This window comes from Sardina pilchardus, chromosome 11 (genome assembly GCF_963854185.1).
Source record: "Sardina pilchardus chromosome 11, fSarPil1.1, whole genome shotgun sequence".
NCBI lineage: Eukaryota > Metazoa > Chordata > Actinopteri > Clupeiformes > Clupeidae > Sardina > Sardina pilchardus.
In genome coordinates this window covers 22,848,244-22,862,449 of record NC_085004.1, presented here as the reverse complement: position 1 = coordinate 22,862,449, position 14,206 = coordinate 22,848,244, and the positions used below count along the sequence as shown (strand labels likewise).

General features: G+C 44.6%; 1 protein-coding gene across 2 annotated transcripts in view; it reads left to right on the top strand.

Annotated features, from left to right (window-relative positions):
- Positions 1-6,168: 6,168 nt before the first annotated feature.
- syt9a (synaptotagmin IXa) overlaps positions 6,169-14,206 on the top strand; it is a 221,032-nt gene continuing 212,994 nt past the window's right edge. For both annotated transcript variants that reach the window (XR_009940586.1, XM_062549280.1), the window contains exons 1-2: positions 6,169-6,641; positions 13,613-14,105. Coding sequence is in view for 1 of the 2 variants with exons in the window: in XM_062549280.1 (XP_062405264.1) it covers positions 6,494-6,641; positions 13,613-14,105 (641 nt within the window). In the remaining variant the exon portion in view is untranslated. The remainder of the gene's footprint in view (positions 6,642-13,612; positions 14,106-14,206) is intronic.

Sequence of the window (14,206 nt, the reverse complement as noted above, 5' to 3'; positions counted from 1 at the left end):
CAGTGGTATCTATGTGGCCCACTCAGTGATGTGGGACACGTTATCAATGACAGAACGGCAGAGTGTGGTGTGGATGCCGAGGAGTCGGACTCAGTAGCCCAGCGGACTACTTGGCATCTTCGACCCCCGCGATAATGCATTCACTGGAGCAGGGAGCAATGAGATGAGGGCCGGGTGATTAAGAGGCAGGGGGATTGCACCACCCTGGCGCGCTCCACTCTGGCTGAGCAGGCCAGGGAGACCCCGCTGAGGGGCTGCCCATTAGAGGCCCAGCCTGGGTGGCAAAGCCCCATCCAGTTACGCCGCAGCCCATTGCATCGCCTGTGGGAGATGATCACGGCTGGGTGTTCACTGAGGGGTGAGGAAGGGAGAGAGAGATATAGGGAGAGAGGGAGAGAGAGAGAGAGAGAGGAAGATTATGAAAAAAAGAAGGAGCGGGAGCCGGGGGGTGGGGGGTGTTGGGGTGTTAGTGAGGGAGAACTCATGCTGGAGAAACACCAACAGGCACCTCTGGATATCTGTTGCCATGGACACTGAGTAAGCTGATTCGAGGCGCTGAAGGAAGTCTTTCGACCTATGTCTTATTTTGCACTCACTTTCCTCTTTCTCTCTGCTTCCCTTTGATGCAATCGCTCACTCACATTCTCAGTCAGTCATCATCAGTCAGTCAGTCAGTCAGTCAGTCAGTCAGTCACAAACAAACAAACAAACAAACAAACAAACATGCACACACACGCACGCACGCACGCACGCACGCACACACACACACACACACACACACACACACACACACACACACACACGCACGCACGCACGCACGCACGCACGCACGCACACACACACACACACACATACACACACACACACACACACACACACACACACACACGCAATTTCCCATTTCTAAACACACGCAGCAGGTTTACACTGTTGGTTCTGCAACATGAGTTCTTTGATGAGGGTGTCTATGTATTGTCTCTTCTTAGAGGCACTTGCTGTGGATGCCAGCGGGCCTTAGTAAGCACATTAGGTGCCCAGAGCGATACTGCTATGGAATGCATTTTTAGAGAGCCTGACAGGACTGGGAATGTTACTCTCCACAACTCCCTTCTTCTTACAGGTTGTGTGTGTGTGTGTGTGTGTGTGTAAGAGAGAGAGAGAGAGTTTTGTATAAACACACAGCATGTCAGAGCAAAGGGAATAATTATGTGGAGAACATTTTAATGAAGATTTTCTGTAGGATTGTTGCAAACAAAAATGGTGATTTTCCCCAAATGATTTGCTCACAGTATTTGAGTACAGCCAACAAGAAGCAAAATACAATGCCCATCAGATGTACATGTATTGTCAGTATTGAATAAGCAGATTTTGCAGATGACTGTATTTCCAAAGACAGAAATTACTGATACTTTCAAATGACTTTCCTTTTTCTAAAGAAAATCTATCACTCTGAGTGTGTGTGGGTGTGTGGAGGGGTGGGTGGGTGGGTGGGGGGGTTCAGTTTGGCATGCATGTATAGACCTATAGACCCTTTCAACTGCAGAAACAAAAATATGCATTTCTAAGGTATTTCCGGAGGCACAGAAAGCAACAGACAAAAGGTTTTGATCATTTCAATCGGAAATTCGATTGAAATCCGATTTGAAAGGGTCTATATATACAGTATAGAGTACATCTATACTGTACATAAGCCTATACTAAAGCAATGATTACTGTAGGTGGTGTTCAGTAAAGTAATGAGTGTTTGATGGCTGAGCATGAAATGAGTGTTCAATTTTGAGGTTATATTTGAAAAAACGAAGTTACCTCCTGTTAGATATTTATGTGTTAAGTTGAGGTTGTGTGTGGTGTTTTGCAAAAGAAAATTATTCTAGGAAATTGAAAACTGATTCAGACACTGATAATTAGTGCATGGTTTTGCAGATTTGGTGTAGGGTTATACTGTTTGAAAAACATGATTAAAAAAGTGTGCGACAAATAAAGATTTGGTGTGCAAGCAGTTGAACAAAAACTGTAATGCAATTAGAGTAAACTGTAATGCAATTAGAATCCATGAGATTCAACACCATATTGTAAACGATGCAACTGTTTTCAATAACATTCATAGAGTTTGTCCACAATTCATCATATCCTTCAGAAGAATCAGTTGCGCATGATGAAGCAGCTCCACTGGGTCCCTTTTCAAAGGAACTGTGACAGAGTGAAGAACCTGTGTCGTGACTTTGTGGATGTATGCAATGCAAAACTATTTCCGGTACATTAGACTTGGACCTATAGAGCCAGGGTATTTGGCTGTGCGCATGTGTGTGTGTATATATATATATATATATATATATATATATATATATATATATATATATATATATATATATATACGTATATATATATAGGCTATACATCTCTTACAGAGAATTATGGAGATGGATGCGGAGAGAGATGTCCTCCATCAATACATTCACTTAGATGAGAGGGGCTTCAACCTGACAAACACCAGAAGAAGGGGGAGAAATGTCACTGGACAAAAGGCCATTGTGAATGTTCCTGGACAGTGTGGGGGAGACACTACAATGTGTGCTGCCATTACAACTAATGGTGTTCTGTATCACTACAGTATACAACGCTTAGCCCCTACAACACTGCTCATATCACAACTTTTCTGTATGCAGTGCATAATACTTCCAGGTTCCAGATCAGTGGAATCCAGATCAGCAAAGATTTGTGGTCATGTAATGTCAGCTTTCATATGGTCCATCTCATCTGGTCCAGAGCTGGTTTGTCACCCATCCCCATTTCTCAGTTCTGTACCTGCCTCCATATTCACCATGTCTCCATCCCGTTGAGGAATTTGTCTCCACATGGCGCTCGCGAGTTTAAGAACATCGTCTCTATGCCCACATTCAACTTTTCCAGGCAATGGAGGAAGCATGTGGCGACATTGACGCTGCCTCTATTCAATGGATGTGTGCGCTATGCAAAAAGGTTCTTCCTGGTAGTGTGAAAAGGAAGGATACAAACCTAATTGTACCACTTGCCCCTGTATAACTACTTGAAGAAACACAGGTGCTGGGCAGAGATGCTGTAAATACTGTATAAGAAATCAGAAGAAATCCACACAACGGCATCCATAGAACATCTGTCTGAATGCTGTTGAATTCAACATAATTCTTGATGGCAATGTAAAAGCCCAACCACAAGCATAAACACACACACACAAATACTTCAGCAGGACTAATAGAAATTTTAGAGCCAGCAGGCTTAACTATCCAACCCACTGGTTAGAGGAAATTGTATAGCTGCAGGCTACAGCAACCACCCAGCAGTCAATCTGACATGGATCTGAGAGCTATCACGCACACGTAGACACAGACAGACACACACAGACACAGACACAGAAACACACACACACACACACACACACATACACACACACCAGTTGGGTGGGTCGTCTGCGTCAGTGGTGGTGGGAGCTGTTGCTCTGGTTCAGTCTGTCAGTGGAGGTGCAACATGCGTTTCTCTTGTAATGTTCTTTCATTCACTTTCTTTACCTCTCTCTCCCTCTCAATTTCTATCTGTGCTCTTGTTCCACTACACAGGTGTGTAAGTGCATAGTTGTGTGTGCGTTTGTGTGTGTGTGTGAGAGAGAGATAATGTGTGTGCTTGTGTGTGTGTCTATGTGTGTGTGTGTGTGTGAGAGAGAAAGAGAGAGAGAGGGAGAGACACAGTGTGTGTGTGTGTGTTTGTGTGTGAGAGAGAGAGAGGGAGAGACAGAGTGTGTGTGTGTGTGTGTGTGTCTGTGAGCGATCTCTAATCCCAGTTCTTTGATTGCCTCAGCCGGAGCAGAGAGAGTGGAGATGCTGTGATTACCGTCTCCCGTGGAGATGGCAGCCTCGCCTCCCACACCACGCCGATATGAAGAGCGTCACAGAGTCACTAAGGGCAGCCAGGTAGGGAAATCTGAATCTGACCACTGGCGTGGCCTTTAACAGGAGACCCGGGTGATTGACAGTAGCCTTGCTGGACTCAAAAGCCTTCCTCACACATTCAAAAGCCATTCATGTCCAGCCTGTCGAGAGATGTAGAAAACACGGGTCAGACAAGGGCCCTCATCATGGGGTTGTGCTTTGCGGTTTCTTAAAACTCCTGGTGCATCAGGAATAGGAAGGTCAGAGAATGTCAGATATTGATTCTGTATTGATTCTGTGTTGATCTGCGTGGACTGATGCTCATGGAAAACTCAGGGCATGCTCCTGGGGGGAATGTTGTTTCTTGAGCCTCACGTCGGATCCAAACACCTTCTACTTGAAAGCGTATTAAACCATCCTGTTGTTTTTCGAGAAATGCAATGTTGATTCTGTCTTTTATTCTGCACTTGGATGACTAATTCCCATTGATTTTTTCTTTCTGTACCCATCTCAGAATGCTTGTTGTGTTGAGCGTGTGCTGTCTGAATAAAGTCAGGAAAATGGTGTTCGCTAATGTAATCAAAGCCTTTGGCATGGAGGCAGTTTAGATCCATTCATTATTCATCACCGACTGCCTGTAAGACCTGTGTAATTGGGGTCCACAAGGTCTACTGTAGCTCTGCTTCCACTGGGTACCACACAGCGCCTTTTTTCCCTCTTTCTTTTTCGCCGTGCCTGAGGGTGCTTTTATACACCTTTAGTAAACTACACTACGCCGCGTCTCTTGGCGTCTGTGGTATTGCATGATTTATTAATGTATATCTCCGTACTCCGCTGCCGAGCCAGAGGCCAGCCGGCCGGCCGGTGAATCAGTCATTCATGGATGCCTTCTCATCAGAATGGAGGCAGAGGGAGCGCCGCGAGTATTTCAGCTGTTATGCTGTGTGTGTGTGGCTGTGTGTGTGTGTGTGTGTGTGTGTGTGTGTGGCTGTGTGACCATCTTAGCCTTACTCCCTAGTGGCTCCCTCATTTTTAATGTGGGTCCCTCTGTCATGGGCTTTTTCTTGCCTTGCGAGGTACGCTCTGCCGTGTCCACTGCCATCAGTACACGGTGGTTCACTTCCCCGGGTCCGCTGCCAGACAGGTGTTTTAGAGTGGTGATGCTCGGTGGTGAGGGTGCATGCATCTTCATTACCCTGGGTGGCTGGGGTCTGTCCACTCCCATTCTCCTCCACACTTCCTCCTCTACGGCTAGTCCATGCCTCAGTCGAGAGAGGGACTGGAGGGGCTGTGGCTGTATTGCATCTGCAATCAATAGTCTGTCTATTGTAATAGGTCAAGATTATATTTGGTTATATTGGGTGGTTAATGGAGGCTACCGCATTTTGTTCTTATCTTTCTCACTCACAAGCTGCACACGTGCATGCACAGCACACAGTACATGTGGATGTATTCAAACACACACACACACACACACACACACACACACACACACACACACATTACATTCTGGAACCAATGATGAGCGTATATGCCACATGCATCAGTTACACCTTAATTCCATCAGCTGCTTCATTTTGCATGCAGACTGCCGAAAGAAATCACTTTCCACTATAGCATACGATTAATAGGCTTCTGCCAACATGCGCTAAAATAGGCTTGCCATTGGACAGAATTATCAGTAGGAGAGGGTGTTTCCTCATCATATGGCAAGTATGGATTAATCAAGAGCAGAACCATGTAGCATCTGTTTGCACATGCGGGTAAATTGAAGCACCACATTCTTCCCTGTTAGGGGCAACAGATGCTCTGTCATAGAGTTATACATCAATACATACTGTCTAGTCTATGCGTTGTGGCATGTCCAAAACCAAAGGGAAAATTGTCTGGATAAGTCAAGGAAAGCATAATTTATAATGAAGCTAATGAATGAAGCTAAACATTTTAGAAGTAACAAGTAATCATTGCTGTAACTTCGATCAAAAATTAATTAAGCTTGATGGTCGTTTATAATCCACGGAGAAATATTCTTAATCTTTTTGTAATGATGCACAGGGTAAGTTGAAGGCGGCTTGGAGACTTGTTTGCTGAGGCTGTACGTCATAGGCGGAGAGACTGGGGATCGGAGTGAAAAGTGAAACGCCGGAAAGCTCAATGAGAGAAAAGTGTGCGACGCAAGCGCTGCTCATTCGATCGACATGAGCGCAGTCATTTCAGCACCGCGTTGAGAACGGACAGCGCAAAGCAGTGCGGAGAGAGCGTGTGAGTGTGCATGCGGAATCAACCAGTGGCACTTTCGAGTGGGACTTCGGTGTGAGATGTAGCGAAGAAGAAACTAAATTAAAGAAATCAACTTCAAATCTGTAGACTTAACGGGACATTCCGGATCGCAGAGCTTGTAAGAGATAATACAAATAGGTTTCCCACCTCTTGTTCCTCTACACTCGGCACTGAGCAACAATGTGGTGATCTGCAGTCTCAGATGCAGCTTGGCTTGTAACGAGTGTGGGAATTGGTGTCTGTTCCGGCGAAAGAGTGGTGCGGTGCTGCCGAGCGAGGAGCCCCTCCATTCAGAAGGATGCTCGTGGGAAATGCCTGGAGACAGAGAGGACGAGATTTGTCAAAAGGCACTAGAACTCTTGTCAGATCTCTGCTCTAAGGGCGAAGTACAAAATGACAATTGTTTGGATTTCATATACTATTTCCGAGACTTGGCCAGACCGAGGTACTCCGACTCAGGTAGGTGTCTAATGCTCGAATATTGCAGTGCCGGCACTGTCTTTTCTGTGCTATCAAGTAGCCTATAGCCTAAAATCACTTTTTTAATCAAGCCAAAAAGTAATTTTTACCTATTTCTTGAGTAAGCGACAGTGGTAACTTGAATGATGTTGATCACGAAAGGACACACATGCATGCAGGGACAATTTAAATCACAATAGACTTGTTGCATTGCCTTTCAGCATTCCTCCAATAAGTGATAGCGGGTGTGCCGCTTAGCACTTGTGCTATCGCCTCCCGCTTTACGTTTAATGAAATACTTTTCAAAACCAGTTTTCATTTCACCGGTGCAAACAATGGAAAATGGTGACCTATGCCGAATTGCCTATATTTCATAAGGATATGGAAAGGAGGATAAGGAAGTCGACCAGATAAGACTGCCTAAATCTCAGTATCAGTGTAGAAGTAGGCTACTATTACTACATCTTGCTGCGCCTTTGAAAATGAAGTAACATGTAGGTGCGTTGTCGTTGGTTGTGAGTGAGGGCATTTAGGCAAAAGAGCGTCCCAGGCACAAGAGTGACATACCACACTGTCCGCCATTATGTAAGCATGACAAACTATATAGAATGAATAGCATTTTTAAAACTCTGTTACACACACACACACACACACACACACACACACACACACACACACACACACACATTCCCTCATCACACACACGCACGCACGCACACTCGCATGCACGCACACATGCTCTCATACACGTTTTCCCCGAAGAGTACGTGACCCATTTATCGCTCGTAAGCGTGTGATCTTGTTGTCTTCATCGCGGAAGTGAGACAGCAGTACAGATGGGAGTTTTTTGGTTACCCTCTCATGCAAGATTAACTCTGAAGACATTGAGGCGCAAAGTGAGAACACAGCAGCATTGCGGTAGCTTTGGGAAAGACGGACTCTGAACAGGTCAGTGGGATACCAGTCCACGTACCCGTTTGCACGAACACAGAACACCCTCAAGGGTCTAAATGGTGTTTCACAGAATACTATACAGTAAGTACCCAGGCCCCTTCTCAGTTCAATTAAGAACCAATAAGAAGACGGAATGGGGGGATGGAATGCCTGTTAGCTACCTGTCATTGTGAATTGGAATGAGAGGGACTTGAAATGGCACTAGGGTAACCTGTACTGACAACCATGAATAAGCACTAATGACTATTGCAAATATGAATCCTTTTGAAGAATCAGATTCATTTCCGAGTAACAGTTGTATAAATGTGTACGTATATTCATAGATCGTAAGCTGGACTTCATTAGATGACGGCGTAAATAAAACCCACTGGCATAAATCTTTGATTAGAGAGGTTTGAAATATTCAGATAATACTTACAAGACAATGAAGACATTTAAACAGATAAGAGTCAAGACAGGGGTGTAGCTGAGGCATTGTCTTACTTTACCCATTCCAGGCCTCTGTAAAAAAAAGCCCCACAGAAATGTTCCGCTGTGAGGCTTCTGCTCGCCTGACCTAGACCCTGTTAGATACCCATTCCATGCCTGTATAAAGGCTCCCGTGCTGAGCAATTATTTGAAATACCTACATGCTCCTCACCATACTGACAGCCGTGAGTGGGAGGTAACGTTGTTGCATAGACCCACAATGGCTTAGTCTTTTCCCAAAGCCCCAGGCCTGGTTTTTAATACATCACCACAGCTGAGAAATGCCTCTTCAATTTGGATGAGATGGATCAAAAGAATGTAGAGATGGAGACAGAGAGGATAGAGAGAGAGAGAGCGAATGAGAGAGAGAAAGAGGGAGAGTGAGAGAGAGAGACCCTTGAAAATATTGAAATCAGCAAGCCATGTCAAATCCACATGAGGCAGAGGCCTGCCTGCCAGCTTGCAGTATTCTCATGTACTTTTCTGCTCCGTACACGTTCAAAACAACCGTATTTTCCATGTGGAATGAATACAGATGCCACCAGTGATATCTCCATCCAGCAGCACCACGAGACTGCTGGTGACCAAGAAGACTTCTACATGTCAGACTTGGAGAAAACGATGCCTCCAGACAGCTGTGCTGGTAGATGTGCAAATGTGTGCCACAGATATTTACAGTAGACACACTCATGTACATGCTGGGGGTGGGGTGGTGTGTGTGTGTGTGTGTGTGTGTGTCCGTGTGTGTGCATGTGTGTGTGTGTGTGTGTGCGTGCTCACTGTATACCGGTTGCTGAGTGGTCTGTAATGACCACCCCAAGGGAAATTAAAACACATCTCTCAAAATCAGGTCAGAGCCAGTAAGTGGCTGTGCGAAAGAAGAAAAAAAAACTGACCTGCATAATGCCCACCATCATCATTCCCTCACCGGCTGGGAAAGATGAATTACTGTTTGAATGAAGGTGAAAGACAAGGATCAAATTTCATCAGTGAAAAAAAGGTGTGGTCCTTCTACGACCTACGAAGCACATTTACATGATTAAGGAATGATCAAGCTGTCTGAGGACACCAAAGATGCTTCCAAAGTACAAGATACTGTTTGACTTCCTATTGACTTCCTGAATTCATGGCATGCATCTGATACACTACACAGACAGTCATTTCAAATACAGGAGAGCAGGAATACAGTGGAGGCTAAGCGCAAGTATACAGTTTATCCACCTCAGAAACAGAGTGTATCCACCTCTTATAAGAGTTGATCCACCTCAGAGAAACAGAGTGTATCCACCTCTTATAAGAGTTTATCCACCTTCAAAAGAGTTTATTCACCAATTGCAACTTTCAACATAAAGAAATGCACTGTATTATCCACATTCATATTATTTCCACTCCTCAACACTCTAGGAACCTTTGAAAACCATTGGTATTGCTATAAACATTACTCAATAACCTCCACCATCGTCAAACATGTTCTGAACGCCTTTTTATAAAATCCGATATCACATGTCCACCTCACTCACTGTGATCACAGAATTGATAGTTTACCCACCTCTTATTTTACCACTACATCCCTGCAGGAGAGATGTTAAATTCAGAGTGCAATAGGAAGGGGATTTCTCTCAGCCGCCAATCAAAAACGAAGGCTATATCGTCAAAATCAGAATCACTAACTAATCATCCTTTGAGGGCAATAGAAAAAGCCATCACCAAAAACCACCAGAACAGCCTTCAAGAGGCACTTTCCTTCATGGGCGTTTCATTAAATTAGTGTCCACGACACCACCAGAAGGCTCAACAGTGGTATCTGGGCTCTCTGCCAACAAATACCGACAAATTCTTCGGTCATTCCTCTCAGGTGCTGTGAGAGAAAATGGACTTGAGGCAAATCAAAAAGAAATGGTGTGCAAGACAGCGTTCACTATCTCACGTTTCCACAAACCTGTAGGAACTGTCAGCAGCACTGAGGCTGGTGTGATATCCACACATGGCGCCTGCGGTCCCACTTCTCCGCCCCCAATGGAAAGACGGAGGCGGATGATACACCATAAACATTCCTTAACACCAACATCTCCAGAGAGTTTTTAAAGTCAAACAAGCGTCTTTATCTTTTGGATTCCAGGCTTGACGTCCCGCACGTCAGTTTAGTTCTTTGATGATCAATACGAGGCCCCTGCCAGCTTTCTCATTCACATTCGGTCCACTCACAAGGTCTAGTGGAGAGACACAAAGGCAAGACTCATCTGGAATGCAGTTATGATTGTCTATACCTTCAGCTGGAGAGAGATGCCTTCGTGGAAGGAATAAAACAGAAATTGAATTGATGTTAAAGACCTTCCCTTTCCATATACTGTAGAGGATAAAAAAGGTAAACATCATGTCCAGAGAGGTTGAAAAGTAAATTGTATACCATGTCAAATACCACAGATTCAATGCGGTGAATGGCAATGATTGCAGTTTGAAACTGCTGTTGTTACGATCCGTCAGAATTTGAATGGTGTTGTGGTTAATGACATGGAATATTACAGCTTTGTCACAAGTCTTAATGGAAATGAGCAGACTTTCTGTTTTCCTGAAATATTTATCAGAGTCCCAGCACAACTTGATGTCCAAATAGAACATAACAAAATAGAATGAACCAAGCAGATTACAAAATAGGATTAGCCCAAACAAATAAATGAGATGACTTTATTTTCTCTCTGATAATTTTATCGTAATTATGGACAGCGACAATGTACAATGAATACCTAACCAAGAGATCCATGACATGTAGGGCAAAATCATGGGAGAATGGTTGTTAATTAACTATGCGTGTTTATGTTATACAGTAATACAGTGAGCCTATATCTAGAGGAAGCCATAGGATATATGGGAGCAAAGACAAACAAATCCATGTGTATATGCAAACAAGTCTTCTATTGCTTGACTTGCAGGAAAAATAATGTGGCCTCATTAATGAAAGCCCAGAGCTGTGAATATTGTATTGGGCTTTAGATTCTGAGGGAATACGTAATGCAGCACACCCTCCCAGTACATTTCCACTGGAATCAAAGGCAATGGGCCTTCCATGCTCCTGCACACACACACATTCATTTGGACTGCTATCTTTCTTCTAATAACACTCACACACTCACCCTTTGGTTATTTAACTGAGTGTCAATGATGTATCTAATGTTCATAATGTTCCTCAGTGAGACAACAGGCAGATGTCTTCAGTCAGGCTGTGAAAACTTGTCTACAAACTGCTGAGCTTCTTCCTCTGTCTACAGAGCCCAGGAGAATCCACAGAAACGGAGCTTAATTGACAAGAGAGGGAAATTAATTGAAGAAGCGCTCTTTTTTTCCCCCTTGTTTCCTTTGTTTGTTTTTTTTTCCTGGATGAGAAATGGGAAGGCGTCCAAATAGATGGATAATTAATTGTGGTTGATGGCCTGAAATAAATATGTTGACATCAAAATGCAAGAGACTCAAACTAATTCCGCCATTATAGCACAGTTGCGCTCACTTTCCTTGGCACCATCTGTGAAAAATTGCAATTCAGTGACAGGATTCGGAATTTTTAATCTCCACTTCACATAGAAACCTGCAGGATTTCCCCTGCCTTGTTTTTGAGCAGCACTCTCAAACGGATGAGTTGATAAAAATTTGCATTTTATTCCACTCAGTGTCTCTAACCCCTGTCACACTCCTGAAAAGATCACTGAAGCTCTCAGGGTCTCAAGGCTTCAGGGAGAACACTGAGCCAGGGAGGCAACCCCCCTTCGCAAAAACGTTGAGTGGAACTTCTCGTCGTCACCGTTCCCTGTGAAGCGGCGTGAGAGATGATTCAGAGATGTTGTCGTGACTTCTTGCTTATCTGCTAACATGTGCCTCTGCGCCTGCAGGACTGCAAGGCTGTAGAGTGCAGCGCTGGGTTAGATTATTCATAAGTGGGTTTCAAAATACCGCGTGTTCCCTCAGCCCTCCAACAGATGAATTCCGTCCTGCCGCTGACACAGATTTTAGGAATAAAAGTTTTTACGTTTTAGAATGTTGCCATTTGGTTGTGGTTTACTTTTCTAATCATCAGTCGAGTAGCCTACTGTATATTTGGGTCAAAACCCTCTAAATGCAACAGTGATCACATAAACTGTGTCACATAAACCACCTGGATAATATGTATGTTCCTTCATGACATGCCAATTTTACCTTTTGAACAATTACTTTCTGCTTTTTTTTTAAATCTCACTTTCTTTTTGACAAACTGATCCTGTATTCAATTAAGTGAAATGTAATGTAAAAGAGCTTAATGCTCAGTCAAGTCCCCTGAATAAACAACTGGCTTATGAATTGTTAGTAGCCTTTTTTAAATGACATGGGGCATTGTTCCTTTTCCTTAAATTGGCCAAATAAAACCATGGCTGCCAACCCCTCCAACCTTAGAATGAGGGGATTTATTGTGTCGATAATTACACTCAGTCAGATAACCCCAATGAATCTTGCCACCGTTTCTTTCTCTTTTTTGGTTAAATTTGAGAAAGAGAGTTGCATGTATAATTAATGGCATGGCCCATTTTCAATTAAAAACACGCTGATTTCATTAGAGTTGCTATCAGCTATAACTCATTGTAATGGTGACAGCAGCCCAGTGTTCAAAGAGCAGCGGTGGTGGCGCGGCGCGGGCGAGCTAAGTCAAACGCAGGGTGACGGCACACTCATCCGTGGAAGTTATTTTGAAGAAAGTGGCTGGGGACCGTGAGTCAGCCTCGGAGTGCAGCAGCGGATATCTGAATAAACTCTGAAAAAGCCGCAGTAATGTCTGCTGTCTCAGACTCCTCACCGAGGAGGGGTGGAATTGGGGGGTGGTGGTGGGGGGGGGGGTGGGGGGGGTGGAGTAGTGGGTTCTCCCAAAAGTATCACTAGTGGGAATGCAGCAGGACGTCCGACTATGCTGAGTCCTTGATATTCATTGATATTTTCGAAGGATACTGTGTACTTTAGCCGATTTGGGCTGTAGGTTTCATTTCTGTTCAGTCAACCAAAGCATTTGTGCAAAGTATGCACATTTCATGCTGTAATGATTTTAATGAAGGAAAAAATAAATTGCTTGTTCCAATCAAAAAGTCTTTCTCATTTAATTCTGTATCAAACAAACATCCAAAATGTGCTCATTTCTCACTGTTTGCTTGTTTGATTAACAAAGAACCAAATATGCTCAGACAATTTTTAACCTCAATCATACTGGCATGAATGTTTTATAGGGCATTAACATAAAAGTTTACACTACAGCGTCTGGAACTTTTGATCTCAAACCTCCAGATTGACCAGAGAAGATTGGTGTAAACAGTGGGCAATTCCAGATACAAAAAAAAATAAGTTTGAAGTGATTTTTCTTCAATTCACTGGTATGATTATTGTACAGTACTGTACATGTTACTGGTGGAAAATGAGATGTTCTCTGTGGTCATGGTTAGTACAACATTTAGTGCTGTGTCTTTGCAAGTGATCAGCTCAGTGTCCCTAATGCTGCTACTCTGTAAGTAAATGCCTTCCCTGTAATGTTCTTTTGGCAGATGTGTCCATAAGCCTGCTGTCCCTGGTGGTGACGGCCTGTGGTTTGGCCTTGTTTGGCGTCTCCCTCTTTGTCTCCTGGAAGCTCTGCTGGATACCATGGCGGGAGCGAGGCCTTTCCCCGGCCATCAAGGAGCACCAGAGCCACCCCGAGCCCCACCCTCTGCAGCCCCAGGCCATCTACACCGAGGTGGACGCCGTCTGCGACAGGAGGGACTGCGCCCGCGGCTCTGTGGTGAAGGCGACGACGCCGACGCCGTCGCTGGCGCCCACCACCGCCGTTCCGTCGGTGCCCTCGTCGCCGCCGCCCGTCACCACGCCGACGGCCACGGCGGAGGCAGCCATGAAGATCAGCCACACCTCGCCTGACATCCCCCTGGAGGTGCAGTGCAAGAGCCGGCAGAACTCCATCCATGGCGGGACCCTGCGCATGCAGCGGCAGACCACCGACCCAGCGTCCACGTCTGTGCGCTCCACGTCCCACTCAGAGATCGGGTCAGTACTGCGTCAGTCACTCTTTATTGTCACATACACTTTGCAATATAGTGAAGTTATTGTGGCACAGTTGCAATAGTTTAAAGGGACACTTCACCAAT